Here is a 16,783-nt window from a genome sequence, read left to right as displayed (position 1 = left end):
TGAGGTGTGAGATCTGAGAAATTTAGAGATTTCTAGCCAAACACAAGAGCTGCCTGTGCTCTAATGATTCCCAATAACTTACAGAGGGCAGATCCCACCATGTGGGATTCAGAGACTAACAAGACACATCCCCAGTATTTCCCAAACTCCAAGTCCAGTGAGGGTGGGTGAAAAACTATAAAGAAGATGAGTGGTGCTCTAGGAAGTACAATAAAGGGCTCTATGCAGTAAGACACAGAGAACGAAGATTTGCAGGTGTCTTAAGGGGAGGGTGCCTATGTGAAGAAGGACAGATGAGTAGATGAGAAGAGATTTTGGAGGAGATAGCAATTTGAAGCAGAAGCACCAAAGACTGGCTTGGAGGGAAGCCAGAAGGAAAAGTCCTGGGAAGATCTGAAAGGAAACCATTTAAAAGTAGAATCTGAGGTAATTGCTCAGAAGGTGGGGCAACTTTGTGGAGAAGCTAGAGGTCTTTTGAAGGGGTCTTTCTGGAGGGTGGGTACTTCACAAAGGGTACTCCCAGGAAAATGGGGTGGGCAGTAGGGCACAGTGGGCATCTTTTGGGGGCTTTCTGTGGGGAGAGGGAAATTCTCCTAGAGGCAGTGGTTCTCAAACTTGAGCATGCATCAGAATCACCAGGAGGGCTCCTAAAATCAGGCTGCGGGGCCTGACTCCAGGTTTTCTGATTCGGTAGGACTGGAGTAAGGCCCAAGAATATGCATTTCTAACAATTCCCAGGTGATGCTCTGAGATGCTGCTGGTCAAGGGACCACACTCTGAGGCCCATTACCATAGGGAAGAGATTCTTTAGTGAGGAGGCCTCAAAGGGGAAAAGGACGGTGGGAGCTTCTGGAAGGAAAACAGGGGCAGTCCTCCGGCAGGCTCTAAGGAGGATGTTAAGGGTCCCTCCATCTCTGAAGGCCGGGGAGGGCTCCCTGAGGATGGAACCTAAGAAAAATGGTCTGTGAGAAAGGTCTTAAGGACTGGGATTTCAAGGGGGTGGAGAATGGCTCCTGACAAACCTCTTACTGAAAGGGGACCTGGAGCCTCTCGGGAGGGTTGTCTGGAGGGTGGTGGGGCCTCGGAAGGGCCTGTGGGGTAAGGAGACTCGGATCTGCACAGGACCTCTAAGGGGATTTCAGGGGAAAGAGAATGGAGGAGATGAGAGGGTTCTAAAGGGAAGGGAGCCCAGGAGGGTCCTGAACAAGGTTTCTGGGGGCCGTGGGCGGAGAACCTGAGGGGATTCTGAGAAGTCTGGCCAGGGGCTGGGGCGCATTCTCGGAGGGGCCCGGGAGGCGTGGTCTGAGATGGCAGAACCCCGCCAAGGCCGCAAAAGGGTGCGTGGGGAGGGTCTCCTGAGGGAAAGTGGGTGTCAGGTGGAGGGAGGGAGGGAGGGTTAGCAGTGGGTGCGAGAGGCTTGGCGCTCGGGGAAGCCTCGGAAGCGGCCGTGAGGCAGGAGATCCGAGGGCTCGGGGTACCGAGGGCCCTGGGAGGGGGGGCTCAGGGCACGTCTCGGGGGGCTCAGGAGGTGGCGGGGTCTCTGAGGAGACGCGAGATCTTGAAAACCGCACCTCAGAGGGGTCCTGAGGAGGCCTTAGGACTTACAGTGTTTCTGTGAGGAGGGTGTTAGAAAGTTCACCTAAAAGTGTGTGTGGGGGAAACTTATAAAGGAAATTTTTGCATCCAGAAGCAATTTTTGGAACAGTTGGTGTGGATTCCTGGGAAAGGTTTGGGATACACAAAAGGGGTTTTGGAAGAGGTTAGTGGAACGTGGAAGGAGAGTTCGCCATAGGTTTGACACTCTGAGGAAGATTTTCAGGGCACATCTGGGGCATCCTGAAGGATGTGGGGGGCAGGGGCTCTGGGACTTGGGGTCCTGAGGGGAACACCTCGCAGGTGATTTGGGGTGCGGGGTAGGCGGGAGGGTAAGTTCCCGGGGTGTGTGTGAGGGGAGTCTGGGGAGGCTGTGTGAAGGCGGCCCTTGGGGGAGATTTCGGGAATGCCCGGGTCTGGAGGGGGTTTGGGGGAGACTCGGAAAGGAGATTTTTAGGGTTTCGCGGGGGAGAAGACATCGGATCCACACGGCTGGATATCCGGCGGCCTCGGGGATGTTTCTGGGAGGAGGATGGGGATTCGGGGCCGATTTCCGAGCCCGGGACAGTCTCCGGAGAAGCCTGTGGGCATGGCAGGGGTGGGACCCGGGGAGGCCGGGGCCGGCGGAGCGGGTGCGAGGGCAGTGTCAGGGGTCTCCGAGGTCGCCGGGGACCGCCCTCCAAGGAGGCGTCTGAGGTGGACGCGGGGGTCGATCCCGAGGGTGTGAGGGGGTCTGGGAGGGAAGCTCCGAGCGGCCTGTGGGGGCCCTTCGGGGGCCGGGGTGGGGGCTCCGCGCAGGGGTCGGGACCCTTCAGGCCCGCGCTCCGCGCCCGCCGCCGCCCGCGGCTTGGGGTCCCTGAGGGGGCGGGGCCGCCCGCGCGGCCTGGGACGCCCTGAGGTGAGACCCGCGCGCCCCGACCCGCCGCGGCCCCGGGCCGCCCGACCCTGCCCGCGACTCACCGCCTCGGCCGCCGCCGCCGCCGCCGCCGCCGCTCGGGCCTCCTCAGGCCACCGCCACCGCCGTCGCCCGCTCTCCAGCCCGCGAGCTCCCCTCCCTCCTCCCGCACCGACCACCGCCGCCGCCGCCGCCGCCGCCGTCGCGCTGCGTCACCGCGCCGTGCGTCACCGCCCCTGGTCCCGCCCCGGCGGAACCGCCGCGCGCCGGCATTAGCAGAGGCCGCGGTGACGAGCCGCGCACCCGCCAACGGGCGGTGAGCGCGGAGGAAGGCCGGGTCCTGGCGGCGAGGGGCGCTGCGGAGGCTGGACGAGGCCCGGGAGGCCCGCCTCTTGCTCCGTGGGATTGGTCGGTCGGGGGGGCTGACGGTCAGGCGGCCGGCGGGAGGGGAAGGGGCGGGGCGCGCGCGGCGTTGCCAGGGGCGACGGGCCCGGCGGAGCCCGGCGCTGGGCCTCCCGGCCGGCAGGGGGCAGTCCCGTGCCGTCTACCTCAGCGGCCGCGCCCCTGAGTCACAATTCCTGATTCTGGCGTTGAAGCCCGCTCCCGCCGGGCGCCGCGCCCCGCCGGACGTCCTGGCCTTGCGGTGCCCCCCCCTCCCCCCCGAGCGTCCAGGTGGGCGCTGGGCTTCTGGAGTCCCCGCTTTCTCAGCGCACCCCTCTCTGAGCTTGTGGCTTCCTCTCTCGAGCAGAACAGAACGGAAAGAGGCAATGCATGCGTAGTGCTGGGCACCAAGGAAGCCACCAATAAATGGCAGTCGTTGCTCCGGCTGTTGTCTATCTGTCCGTTCATTCTGCAAATCCCCTGGCTCGGGGTGAACTACACAGAAGGCGCTCAGGTGACTGAGACTGTGGCTGGTTGGAGGAACTCGGGCCATGCAGCCCGGGTGGAGGGTGGAGTTCAGCCAGGGAAGGGTGGGACAGGAGCGGCCGCCAGACGTTTGCCCCCCTCGAGGGGACTTGGACTTGTCCTTTGGGCACTACGGAGCCACGGGAAGGCTTCGGGCTGGGAAGAGCCATGGGTGAGCTGGGGGTTTGGAGAGATGTCTCTGGCTCTCTTATTGGAGGGAATGGAGCTGGGGACTGAGTACAGGGAAGCAGCAGGGATGGGAGAGGGGCGTTTGCACGAGGGTGAGACTCGGAAGGGGAGGAGGCCCGCGTAAGGATGCTGAGTGAACTGGCTGGCCCGTGGGACTGGGCGGCTGCAGCAGGCGACAGAGGCAGGAATCGAAGATAAAGTCCTCTGGCTGGAGGTTGGGGGGTTGCGGGGGGGGGAGGGTCTCCCTGAGAAGGAGATCAGAAAAGATGCAGGTCCTGAAGATTCGGAGCCCAGTGTGGGCCGCCCAGCGGCAGGGTCCAGGAGACTGCACAACTCCTGTGTCTGAAGCTTAAGAGAGAGAAATTGGAGCTGGAAACCCAAGATTTGAGGATCATCAAAGAGGGTACTTGAAGCTGTGGGAATTAGTGACCCAGCCCGGGGAGGGTCCGAAGGATGAATGGAGACAAGAACCCAACAGAACCCCGAGAAAAGTGGGACATGGAAGGTTTGAGCAAAGAAATCAACCAAGATTGAGGAGGAGCAGCAGAGAGGAGGAAAACCAGACGTGGCATGTCAAGCCAGGGTGGTTGATGGCACAAACCCCATCCACTACCCCTTCACCGAAGCAAGAGTTTTCACACCAGAGAGAGTGATTGTGCACCATACATGCTGCTTCGTTTATTCATCCAATAATCTTTCTTCTGTACCTAATATATGCCATGCATTGCTCAGGGTACTGGAATTTCAACAATGAACAAGGCAGACAAACATATCTTCTTCAGGAAGCCTGCATTCTGATGGGGAGGTGGGGCACAAACAATATATAAACACAGTGTACCTTGGTGATACGTGGTATGGAGAAAAATAAAGCAAGCTGACAGGATGGAGAAATGGGGTCAGTACTATTTTAGATGAGGAAAGACCTCTTTCATCAGATGGGGTTTGAGTAGAAATCTGAAGGAATTAAAGGGTGAACCATGAGGGAAAGATGTTTCCCGAAAGAGTTAATGGCAAGGGCCAAGGCCCAGGGGCAGGATTACTCACCGAATCACAAAGGCTAGGGTCGCTGCAGTGAGCACAGAGGAGAGTAGTGGAAGACAGGGTCCAAGAGGTAATGGAGGAGGGGTGATGGCAGCTAACTTAGCTATAAAGGCTACTGTAAGGGCTTTGGCTTTTACCCCAATAATAGAGCCATGGGAGGGTTTTAAGAGAGGCAGTAGCTCATCTGACTTGGGTTTTATTAGGATCCCTCTGGTAATCCTATGAAGAACAGAGTGAGGGAAAAGGAGAGCAGGGACACCGTGCAGAGAAGAGAAGGGGGGTTTCTCTCCTTTCTCCTTTAAGTGTTCAGGCTGGAGATGAAGGTGGCAGGACCAGGGTGTGGGTTGTGGAGGGGGAGAAGTGGGCAGGTTCTGGTTACACTTGGAAGGTCTAAGCTGACAGGTTCTAACGTACGTTGTCCAAGGAAAGAGAAGGGTCAAGGATGACTCCAAGATATCCAGGTGGAGATGGCAGGTTGGCCACTGGATGAAGAATCTAGAGGTTAGGGGCATGCCCAGATGGAGACATGATTAAAGTAAGCTCTTTGAAAGGCAAGAGACCGATGAGGACAGGAAGAGAGGAAGGTAGACGGGAAAGAGAAGGTAGACGGAAAAGCCCAGAGCGCAGGGAGCGATGGGTGGTGTCCGATGAAGAATGAGAATTGGCCGTGAGGTCTAGCACTACACAGGTCATCGGGGCCCTGTCAGTGGAGAAAGACAGGAGTGGGAGTCTGCTGGGAGAGACTAGAAGGGGAAATTGGGAGGAGAAATTGCAAATAGCAAGTGTAAACAACGCGTTCAAGAAGTATTGCTAAAAAGGGAAGGAAATGAATGGGCAGTGGCAGGAGATAGGGTTTATAGTTTTTAAGATGGAAGAGGTAACACTGCCTGTGAGAGGGAAAGATCCAGCAGAGATGGGAATGTGGATGATGCAGGGAGACGGGGGATAGCTGAAGTGATGCTATTGAGTGGTTGAAGGGGTGGGGTCCAGCGTGAAGTAGTGGGGAACAGAAAGGCTTGTCCACTACTATGGAGGGAAGCAGCCATTATGGGGCTAGGATCTGCAAAAATTCTCTTTTGTTTGGTTGTATTTTCTTACTGAAATACACAGGGTTTTCCTATAAATTACTTTTTCATTTCTCCTTTATAGGACAGAACATTATATTGATTTTTTTTAAAAAAAACTTACGTGTATAAGTAGGGTACATTATCTAGGAATTTCATTTCAGGATGAGACAGGAAGCAATACGAAACACTTAATAAAAAAGTGGGTGCCAGTCTGACAAGATTGAACACCATTGTTGTAGGGCCCATTATAAAGCCCGTGAGGCTGAATAACTTCAGGAAGAAATTCACCATTACTCTGCTGCTGTGGTGTCTCCTGTTTCCTTTCCATTTCCCCATCAACATAGTAGGTGACAGTTTGACCAGCAGCTCCCCTGTTCAGTTCTGGAGTTAAAATACTCAAAGTTGGGGGGGGGGGGGGGAAGCAGGGGGGGAATCCAGGAAGGCTTCCTGGAGGAGGGGAGGAGGTAAAGAGCTCGTTATTATCTTTTGTGTGTGGAACATGTCCACCATGCCGGGAGACATGCAAAGCTATTTTATCCTCACAATAACCCTGAGTCAGAGAGTGAAGGTACTCAGCAATGGTCACATAGCAAGGCAGCATTTGAACCCCAGTCTAGGTGATTTCAAAGGCTCGGAGGTCCTGGCAGATTAGGGGAAGGAAGGAGGGGGCGGAGCCCTCTTGCAGCAGTTGTCCCAGAATGGGCATAAACAGGATGTGGTGTATGAAACCTTTCCCCTACCCCACACCCTGCCCCCCTTCTTTCCCCAGCCCTCGCCCCACCCCTAGAAGACAGCGGAACTGAGAAAAGAAGAGGCCTGTGGACAGAAAAATCATGGTCAGGGGGCCAGGGGGCCAGGGGCCGTTCGGGGTGGGTCTGGGTCGGGGAGGATGCCCGAGTGAAGGTCGGGCTGTGTGTTGGAGAAAAGGGGCTGGGAAAGGGGACCCCATTGTGGCAGAGGACCAGGCTGGGGGAAGAGAAATGGTGGTTCCTGGTTTGGCACCAGGTAAACAGGTCTCGGGGTCTCCTTGAGTGTTGCCCAAGGATACCTGCTGGAGGGCTGGAATTTGGCCTCTGCTCTGCCATCCAAGGATGTGCCCTGTGAGGGGCAGCATCTGCCTGGGGAAAAAAGGTTTCTTTCCTCATGTTCATGAAGGCCTCATATGGGCTATCAGAGCATTCCTCTTCATTGTTAGATGGAGACACCGAGGCTTGGGCAGGGGGCAGGGACTGAGGCAAGGCCTGCTCACCTCTGTTTGGGCTCTGCTGCAGTCGGACTCCCTGGTGGTGTGCGAGGTGGACCCAGAGCTAAAGGAAAAGCTGAGGAAATTCCGCTTTCGAAAAGAGACAGATAATGCAGCCATAATAAGTGAGTGCCATTTTCCCTGGAAGGATGGGAGGGCGGTGGGGACGTATGAGGAGGGCTGGGCTAGAGTCACTGAGTTAGAAGGGGTGTCCTAACTAACCCCTTTGTGCCATCCCTCCCTAGTGAAGGTGGACAAAGACCGGCAGATGGTGGTGCTGGAGGAAGAATTTCAGGTGAGGGGCTGGGTGGATGGGACCTCCAAGAAGTGCAGGGCGGGGCTGGGAGACCCAAGGGTCTGGCATTGCGGGCTAGAAAGACCTGGAGGTCAAGTCCCAGCTCAGATGTGATCTTAGGCAAGAGACTGTATGGGTTTCTGCTTCCTCATCTATGAAATGGAGATAACAGTACCAACCTCATAGGCTTGATTCAATGATTTAATCTTTGTAATGGGTTTAAAAGCCTGGCACATAGTATATGCTCAATAAAATGATAATACTTTATTGGCACTTAAAGAATTTCCAGATAAATTCATAAAAAGCTAGCAGGAATCTTTTATAATTTACTAGAGGCCCAGTGCACAAAATTCGTGCACTGGGGGGGGGGGGCATGGTGCTCAGCCAGGCCTGCACCCTCTCGCAGTCTGGGAGCCCTTGGGGGATGTCAGACTGATGGCTTCTGGCTGAGCGGTGCTCCCCCTGTGGGAGTGCACTGTGCACTGACCACCAGGGGGCAGCTCCTGTGTTGAGTGTCTGCCCCCTGGTGGTCAGTGCATGTCATAGGAACTGCTCATTCTGTTGTTCAGTTGATTTGCATAATAGCCTTTTATCATATAGGATACCTTACCCTCTCTCGGCCTCACTGTCTTTATCTATAATATGGGAATGATAATAAGGCTTACTTTATAGTGTTGTGGTAAGGATTTAGAGGGGTGGCTATGGAGACTGAGGCTGGGCTGTTTGACAGGGGAGGGGGATTGGCTAGGAGTTGGGCTCCCTCTGGTCTTCTGAAAGGAGGTATAGTAAAGTGGTTATGATTTAAACCCAGATTCATATTTGAACTCCTCTGCTTAGAGTTGCTGTGCAATCTAGGGCAAGTGTCTTAACACCTCGGGGCCTCAGCTTGCTCACCTGTCAAGTAGGGATAATACTAGGACCTACCCCACAGAGTTATGGAAGAGCTCAATGAGTTAGTCCATGTGTGTTCCTTAGACCAGTATCTTGGCACATAGTAAATGCTTGTTTAATGGCAATATTTTCTTCTCTCCTGCTTTTTCCCTCTTCCCCCAGAACATTTCTCCAGAGGAACTAAAAATGGAGTTGCCAGAAAGACAGCCAAGGTATATACTGGGGGAAGGAACAGGAGGGTCAGGCCATGGGGAGAAGGGTGACGATGGGGGTGGAGACTGAGGGGACTGCTTGGGGTCCAGTCCTATTCACCAGCTTGGGATCTCTGTGTTTGGGGCCAAGAGTTCTTATCCTAGCACTTTGTGTACAGTATACTAATATTTTGTTGCAGAATTTTACACTGATAATCATATGTGAAATTAGAGCTTACTTTTTTAAAAATCCAAACTTGGTCGGGTTTCAGCCTTAACATTGTTCTTGCTTCAGTAAATAAAAAGAAAGAAAATTTCCTTCTTTTTTTAATGCTACAGAATATTTCTGGTAACAAATAAATTATTTGACATTTAACAATTGGGGAAAATCTTGTGTGAAGCCATATAAGTCTGGCGCTTTTTGTGTATGGAAGAACACTTTGACACTTCTGTGGTAACTGGTCTGTTTAGATTTCCCATCTCCGAGGTGAATTTTGGGTGCCTGAGGATTCTGAGCCTCCATCCTAGCCAGAACCAGCTCCTGGGTGTCTGACAAGTGAAGTCCCATAGGGCCCCATATCTGGAAGGCAGCCTCAAATGGGGGAGGCAATGCTCTGAGGCTGCCTGCTGTCTAGAAATTCTTTATAGTTTTATCTTTGAATTGGTGTTTTTTTGTGAAGTCTTCTGAGACAATAGAGCATGTGCTAGGGCTTGGGGCAGTGCCACCTCCAGCCCTGGATGGGTTCTCTGTCCACTCCCTGCACCACCCAGTGATGCCCTGGCAGGGGGCCTGAGTGCAGATTCCAGAAGGGTTAGGGTCAGACTCCTCCTGCTCCTGAATGAAAGTTCCAGCCCTAACTGGTTTGGCTCAGTGGATAGAGCGTCAGCCTACGGACTGAAGGGTCCCAGGTTTGATTCCAGTCAAGGGCATGTACTTTGGTTGCGGGCACATCCCCAGTATGTCCAGGAGGCAGCTGATTAATGTTTCTCTCTCATCAATGTTTCTAACTCTCTATCCCTCTCCCTTCCTCTCTGTAAAAAAAATCAATAAGATATATTTTAAAAAAAGAAAAAAAGTTTCAGAGTGTGCCTGTGGCATCTGCACTCCCCTTTCAAGTGTTCCCATGTCCAAGACAGCAAAGCTTACAGAAGAAAGGAAGAAGTTTTTCTCCTGTCTTTTGAACAAGGGGCCCCAAATTTTCAATTAGCACCGAGCTTGGCAAATTGTGTAGGCAAGCCTGGTCTCAGCCCCAGCTGGACAGTATCACACAGTAGTTGAGCACTCGCAGTCTAGGTTCAAATGTACCAAAAGAACTTTGGGCAAGTGACTTCACCTCTCTGGGCCTCAATTATCCCATCTGTAGCATGGGGATAAAATAGCGCCTTCATTATAAGGTTGTTGTGAGTTAAATAAGCACTGACTTTTTGTTTTGTTAATTCTCACCTAAGGATATTTTCCCATTGACTTTTAGAGAGAGTGGAAGGGAGGGAGGGAAGGTGAGAGAGAGAAAGAGACTGAGAGAGAGAGAGAGAGAGAGAGAGAGAGAGAGAGAGAGAGAGAGAGAAACATCAAAGTGAGAGAGACACATTGATTTAGTTGCCTTCTGCAAGTGCCTGAACTGGGGCCCAGATCGAACCTGAAACCCAATTATGTGCCCCTGACCAGGAACTGAACTCACGAACCTTCGGTGGGTGGGCCAGTGGTCTAACTACTTAGCAACACTGGCCAGGGCAGCACTGACTATTTTTTTTAAGCCATTACGTTTTTCTTTTTCTTTTAAAAAATATATATATTTTATTGATTTTTTTACAGAGAGGGAGGGAGAGGGATAGAGAGTTAGAAACATCAATGAGAGAGAAACATCGATCAGCTGCCTCCTGCACACCTCCCACTGGGGATGTGCCCTGAACCAAGGTACATGCCCTTGATTGTAATCGAACCTGGGACCTTTCAGTCCACAGGCCAACGCTTTATCTACTGAGCCAAACCGGTTAGGGCACGTTTTTCTGTTTAACATGTTTTTATTGAGGTCTATTTGACATATGTCATTACTGTGTATGTCATTACTCTTTTAGGTGTACAACGTGATTTGATATTTGTATATATAGTGAAATGATCAGCACAATAAATCTAGTTAACATCCGTCACCACACATAGTTACAAAAACATTTTTTTTCTTGTGATGAGGACTTTTAAGATTTACTCTCTCAGCAACTTTCAAATATGCAATACAGTATTATTAATTACTAGAGGCCTGGTGCACGAAACTGTGCACGGGTAGGGTTCCTAGGCCTGGCTGGTGATCAGGGCCCATCGGGGCCTTCCAGCTGCTGGCCAGGGCCTCCCTTTCCCAGCTGCCGGCTGCCAACCTGGGCCTTTCTTTGTTCTGTGCCGCTCCCTGGTGGTCAGCGCAGTCATAGCGAGCCATCGAACTCCCAGTCAAACTCCCTAGGGCAGTGGTCGGCAAACTGGTGAGCCACAAGCGGCTCTTTGGCCCCTTGAGTGTTCTAACACCACTTCTTCAACCCTGGCGATCAATGGGGTGACAGATGTCGCAGCCAGATCGCCCTCGCATCCCTAACACCACCTCTTCAAAATAGACTCGCCCAGGCCGAAAACCGACTTCTGCGCTTGGCCCACGAAGTTTCAATCGCACTGTACATGCGCGCCCGCACGTGGTATTTTGTGGAAGAGCCACACTCAAGGGGCCAAAGAGCCGCATGTGGCTCGCGAGCCGCGGGTTGCCGACCACTGCTCTTCCACAAAATACCACGTGCGGGCGCGCACATACGGTGCGATTGAAACTTCGTGGCCCATGCGCAGAAGTCGGTTTTCAGCTCTCAAAAGAAATTTCAATCGTTGTACTGTTGATATTTGGCTCTGTTGACTAATGAGTTTGCCGAACACTGACCTAGGGGACACTTTGCATATTAGCCTTTTACTAATATATATATATATATATATATATATATATATAATATATATATATATATATATAGTCACCATGTTGTACATTAAATCCCCATTACTTATTTATTTTATAACTGGAAGTTTGTACCTTCTGACCCCCTCACCCATTTTTGTCCACCACCAACCCCCTCCCTCTGGCAACCACCAATCTGTTCTCTGTATCTATGAACTTGGTTTTCTGTTTGTTTCTTTTTTTATTTTATTTTATTCCAAATGTGAGATCATAACAGTATTTGTCTTTCTATGTCTGACCTTTAGTTTGTTTCCATATTTTGGCTATTGTAAATAATGCTGTGATGGACATGCAGTGCATATATCTTTTCGAATTTGTGTTTCATTTTCTTTGCATAAATACTCAGAAGTGGAATTGCTGGATCATATGGTACTTCTATTTAGCATTTACTATTATTGTTATTTTTAATCATTTATTGTGTTTGAGGTCTCAGTTATTAACCCTAGGTTCTCAGACTCATGCAAGATTTCAAGGTTGTAGACCTAGGTAATCGGCATTGGTTCTGGGCTCCAGGCTGAAGTCCTGAATTTGACTTCCTTTTCGCTGGTGTAGGTTCGTGGTTTACAGCTACAAGTATGTGCACGAAGATGGCCGAGTGTCCTACCCCTTGTGTTTCATCTTCTCCAGCCCTGTGGGTGAGATTCAGCTCTACCCATCCTGAGAATAGGGTCTTGGATTCTGTGTGGGGTGTGTAAGGTAGTGTTTGAGAGTGCAGGTGTGTGTGTGTGTGTTGTGTGTGTGTGTGTGTGTGTGACTTGGTAAGTACTGGGAGGGCAATGCATGGAAGTTGGGGCTTAGATTTCTCATGAGCCCAACCCATCCTCCTCAGTCCCGAAATGTGTTATGTAATCCTACTTTTTTTTTTTTTTAACCTAGAAACTCCTATCTGGGAGTTATTCTGAGGGTCCCACCTCCAAGGACCCTCAGAATAACTTCAAACCCCTAGACCAGTGATGGGCAACCTTTTGAGCTTGGTGTGTCAAACTTCGCCAAAAAACTGAGCATAGCTCGGGTAGTGTGTCACTTTGAGGAAAAAACATTATTTCGCAAATGTTTCATCCTCGGCATGCGGCCGCCTCAGCGGCCGCGTGTCATCAGAAATGGCTACGCGGGTCAGTGCTGACACGCGTGTCATAGGTTCGCCAACACTGCCCTAGGCAAAACTGAAAACTGGGACTCCTTAGAACAGCTCCTAGGACGCTTAGAAAACTCCAGGGCCTGCAGGACATTCCTGGCCCCTTAGAGAATAAATACCCTAGGATCCCCCAGTTATGTTTCCTTCTCCCCTTTTCCATGCAGGCTGCAAGCCCGAACAACAGATGATGTATGCAGGGAGTAAAAACAGACTGGTGCAGACTGCCGAGCTCACAAAGGTCTGGGCCTGGGGCCGAGGCTCCCAGAGTGTTAGGGAGGAGGGGTCAGGGAGTCTGGTCTCCTGGGTCTGAGGGAGGAGGGGGCTGGAGTCCTCCCCCTCTCAGTGCCTGAATGGATCATAACATTGAGAACTCTCCCCGCCCAGGTGTTTGAAATCCGCACCACTGATGACCTCACCGAAGCCTGGCTCCAAGAGAAGTTGTCTTTCTTTCGCTGACCTCTGGGTTGGGGATCTGAATTCCTGATGTCTGAGCCCCCAAAGGAACGGGGGACTCAGACCCCCTAGGACCTGAACATCCCAGACCCCGAAGAAATTAAAATGCAAGAACTCAAGAGATCCTCCCGTTCTGGCTCAGTTTCTGTTTCTCCTTGTGGGCGCCAGCTGACAGTCCCTGCAGTACCAGCCTCAGGCCAGCAGAGGGCAGGCAGACCAAGAGGATGTCCGCTGGATTCCGGGAGGAAAGGAGGATACCTGCTTCTTTGAAAGAAGCCTGTGGGGTTTCCTAGGAAGTATGGGGGAGGCCCGGTCTCCGGCAGGAATTGGGGGAATATTCGAATCCATGAAGGAGCCACTCCGGAGGGGATTAAGGATACCTGGGTCCCTGAGAGTAAAGGAGCGTGTCCGTTTCCCCTCCTCCCTCCCCTTCTCAGCTCTAGGGGTCAGCAGGCATTGGCTTACACAGAATGCTACTTTTCTCAGTGAGGCCTCAGGCAGGAAGAATTTAAATGCAGAAAGTTGTTGAAAGATCCAACATAATTGCTCAGGGGCTTGGGAGTCGTTGGGGTGGGTTGTTTGTGTGGTTGGGTAGACCTAGAGGTTCCAGTGCTGGGACAGGCAAAGAAGATCCAGGACCCTTAGTGGACCACTAATGGGTATGATGTTGAGGGGGCCAGGAAAGGGACATCCTGTTCGCCCCTGTCTGGAGATGCTTCTTTCTTCTGGCATCCCCGGGCATTTGACTCCCTCAGGCTCTTTGTTTCTGTCTCGGAGGGACATTATTGAGAACCAACAGTGTACGAGGCTCTGAAAATTCCAAGACAGGCAGATCTCCATAGTTATAAATCACTCTTTCTGTCTCATTGCTTCCCCTTAATGTCTCAGCTCTCTATGTCCCCAGATTCAGGGGACCCGGCTCCCTCCTCCACTCCTTTCCAGGTTCCCTATAGAGGTAGCTGTTGCCATGGTAACAGTGGCATTGTGACCTAGGGCCTGGGCTGCCCTTCCCCAGCTCCAACCCTTCCCCATTCTTCCCAGCCAGGATACACCATCCCCTCACCACCTCACTTTGCCCCAACCCTTGCCCCCTTATTCCCAAGCAGGACACGGCCTTGCTCGAGGGATTCGGGATAGAATCACTCTACATAGAGAAATCTCCCGCCCTCAACTTCCTGCAGGGGCAGGTGGTGAGAGGAGGGTTCGGGTGTGATGAGCTCCTTTCCTCTGACACTTGTCCTTGGTGCCCTACCTCATCTCTCTGCCAGGCGCATCTCGACCCCTCCCTCTGATCACAGCCTGAGTCCCTGATGGCTGGAGATGGAAGAGGAGGAGGGCTGGGGATAGAAGTCATTCAATTAAGAGGTCAAGCAATTCCCTGGCCTGCAGAGGTCAGAGAGGCAAAAGGGGTGGTTCCAGCTTGTGCACTTACATGATCAAATTAATAACAATAGCTAACCCTCTGACTGAGGGCTTCCTATGTGCTAGGTACTTCTATAAGCACTTTATAGGTATTATTAACTCATTTAATGCTTACACCGTCCCATGAAGAAGGTACAGTATCCCCAGTTTACAGATGAAGAAACAGGCACAGAAACTAAAAATGGTTGCCTGAAGTTCCACAGCTAGGATTCTGTAGTTAGAACCTGAACCCAAGGCTATTCTGTGGCCAATTGGCCACGCCCTTTCTTAGGCGAGCCATCTCCCCCTCCTCCTCCTCCTCCCTTCCCTCCCACTCTCCCTCCTCCTCCCCAATTGTTAAACGTACGTCTGTGTCCAAGCTTATGATTGGAAACAATCTAGTCAGAAAGAGGCATGTACAAGGAATCACCCAATCAGAAGGAGGGAGTTTGGGGAAAACAGGCACCAATCAGAGAGTGATTCTGAGGAGCAGCCCAATGCAGAGTAGGTTTGGCCAGGAAGGACTATGGAAGGACCAATCAGAGAAGCCAGAAGAGCATACACTATCTAATACTCAGCACAGAGGTGGTGCTTTGGGTTTGGGGCCCCTCCTTCCAGGGCGGTACAAATCAGGGAATGCCCTCTTTCCACTAACCTCCCCTCTAGGCTACTAATTCTCTCTCTCTCTCTCTCTCTCTCTCTCTCTCTCTCTCTCTCTCTCTCTCTCTCTCTCTCAAGTATATCCCTTTTCAGGGTGTTTCTTCAATTTTTAAAAAAATGTTTTTATTGATTTTCAGGAAGAGAAAGGGAGAGAGAGAGAGAGAGCAAGAGAGAGCAAGAAACATCAATGATGAGAACCATCCATTGGCTGCCTCCTGCACCCCTCCCCACCCCTGTACTGGGGATCCAGCCTGCAACCCAGGCATGTGCCCTGACTGGGAATCCAACTGTGACCTCCTGGTTCATGGGTCGATGCTCAACCACTGGGCTACACTGGCCAGGCAGGCTCCCTAATTTTTGAATCCTGGCCCTAGGCTTTGCTAGGCACTTCTAGCTAACGTAGAATATAAGCAGGGCTTAGGTTGGAGAGGTGGAGACTGGATTTTAGGTAGAGCTGAGAAAGGGGGACCTAGACTAGGTCTGAGGGACCAGCGTCCAGGCTAACAACTAGCTGCTTATGGGGTGGAGCCCAAGATGGAGAAGTAGGGCTTTGGCTGTGGAGTGGGGCTTACACTTGTTGCAGGGACACAGCTAAAGAAGTCTGGCCCGGCTAGTACCAGGCGGTCAGGGTTCAATTCCCAGTCAGGGCACATGCCCCGGTTGTGGACTCCATCCCCAGTAGGGGTTGTGCAGGAGACAGCTGATCAATGATTTTCATCATTGATGTTTCTCTTCCTCTCCCTTCCTCTCTCTGAAATCAATAAAAAAATATTTTTTTAAAAAAGAAGTCTTAATACATACTATACACTTTAGGGTGGTGTCTAAGGTGGGAGGCTTAGACTTCGGGTGTGGGACCTAGAATTGAGGTGCTTTGCTTAGATAAGGCTGGGGTTTTTGCTCTGGAGCGGAGCCTTAGAGACGGGCATGGGGAGTGGGGGTAGGGGTGATAAATTGTGGAAGAATTAGATTAGTCTAGGGCAGGAATTAGGGCCCCAGGGGAAGCGTCACACTATCTACTTCTATCTGTTGCCCTCTTTTCCAGGCCAACTCATACCCCCTGACCTTAAGGGGCACACCCTAGCCACTGGCTTATACCCCTTCCCTTCTAGTGACCGCGGGCTAGGAGGACATGTTTATTCCTGAGTGTGGTCTCTATGGTGAGTCGGTAATGGGCCTCGTTCCCAGATCCTCTCCCAAGAGGCATTCAAGAACACCTGTTTACTGAGCACCCATGGGGATCAATCGTCGTTTAAACACTGGAAAAAATGGGTGCCCATGCCACTTCCCGCAGAAGTCTTACATTTCAATGACTGGACAGTAAGCAATAAACAAATAAGTAAACAGGAAACAGGTAAACACACAAGCAAACAAGATCATTACCAAGAGTAACAAGTGCTCTGAGGGAAACCTAATGAGGTGATGTGATAGAAGTGGTGGGACCTGTTGGGGCTGTTTTTTGTTGCCTCTTTAGTCTCCAAAAGAGTCCTCCTGCTTTTGTCCCGCTCCTAACATTATTTTGAAACATTTCAAACATGCAGCAAAGTCAAAATAGTTTCACAGTGAATACCCACATACCCACCACCTGGATTCCACCATTACCATCTTACTGCACTTGCTTTGTCACGTATCCATTCATCTATCCACCCATCAACCTATTTTATATAGATTTCAAAGTAATTTTCAGATATCAGGACCATTGGTGGGGGTGGGGGTGGGGAAGGAGAGCCTCTCCGAAGAGATTACATTTGAATTAAGACTTGTATGAAAAGAAAGAATCAGCCATGGATCCAAAGACCGAAAAGTCATCACTGAGGCCGAAGACAAGAATGGTCGGACATG

At 51.6% G+C, this 16,783-nt stretch overlaps 2 protein-coding genes across 3 annotated transcripts in view; one reads left to right on the top strand and one right to left on the bottom strand.

Annotated features, from left to right (window-relative positions):
• The window catches only part of SAMD4B (sterile alpha motif domain containing 4B), a 38,765-nt gene extending 36,095 nt beyond the window's left edge, over window positions 1-2,670 (bottom strand). The window contains exon 1 of the mRNA XM_054710781.1: window positions 2,554-2,670. The gene's annotated coding sequence lies outside the window, so the exon portion shown is untranslated. The remainder of the gene's footprint in view (window positions 1-2,553) is intronic.
• Window positions 2,671-3,148: 478 nt separating this feature from the next.
• On the top strand, window positions 3,149-13,002 carry GMFG (glia maturation factor gamma). Of its 2 annotated transcripts, none has more exons than XM_028142724.2 (8): window positions 3,149-3,383; window positions 6,461-6,560; window positions 6,963-7,059; window positions 7,180-7,229; window positions 8,283-8,332; window positions 11,848-11,930; window positions 12,595-12,668; window positions 12,815-13,002. In XM_028142724.2, the coding sequence occupies exons 2-8, from the start codon at window positions 6,525-6,527 to the stop codon at window positions 12,884-12,886; spliced, it is 462 nt and encodes a 153-aa protein (XP_027998525.1). In that variant the 5' UTR covers window positions 3,149-3,383; window positions 6,461-6,524; the 3' UTR covers window positions 12,887-13,002. The 2 variants fall into 2 exon arrangements, with proteins under 2 accessions (XP_027998525.1, XP_008137835.1); XM_008139613.3 differs by having other exon boundaries at window positions 3,153-3,383; window positions 6,461-6,527.
• The last annotated feature ends 3,781 nt before the right edge of the window (window positions 13,003-16,783 follow it).

Source organism: Eptesicus fuscus, chromosome 21 (genome assembly GCF_027574615.1).
Source record: "Eptesicus fuscus isolate TK198812 chromosome 21, DD_ASM_mEF_20220401, whole genome shotgun sequence".
NCBI lineage: Eukaryota > Metazoa > Chordata > Mammalia > Chiroptera > Vespertilionidae > Eptesicus > Eptesicus fuscus.
Note: the sequence above shows the minus strand (reverse complement) of the source record. Positions and strands in the feature narration are given on the sequence as shown.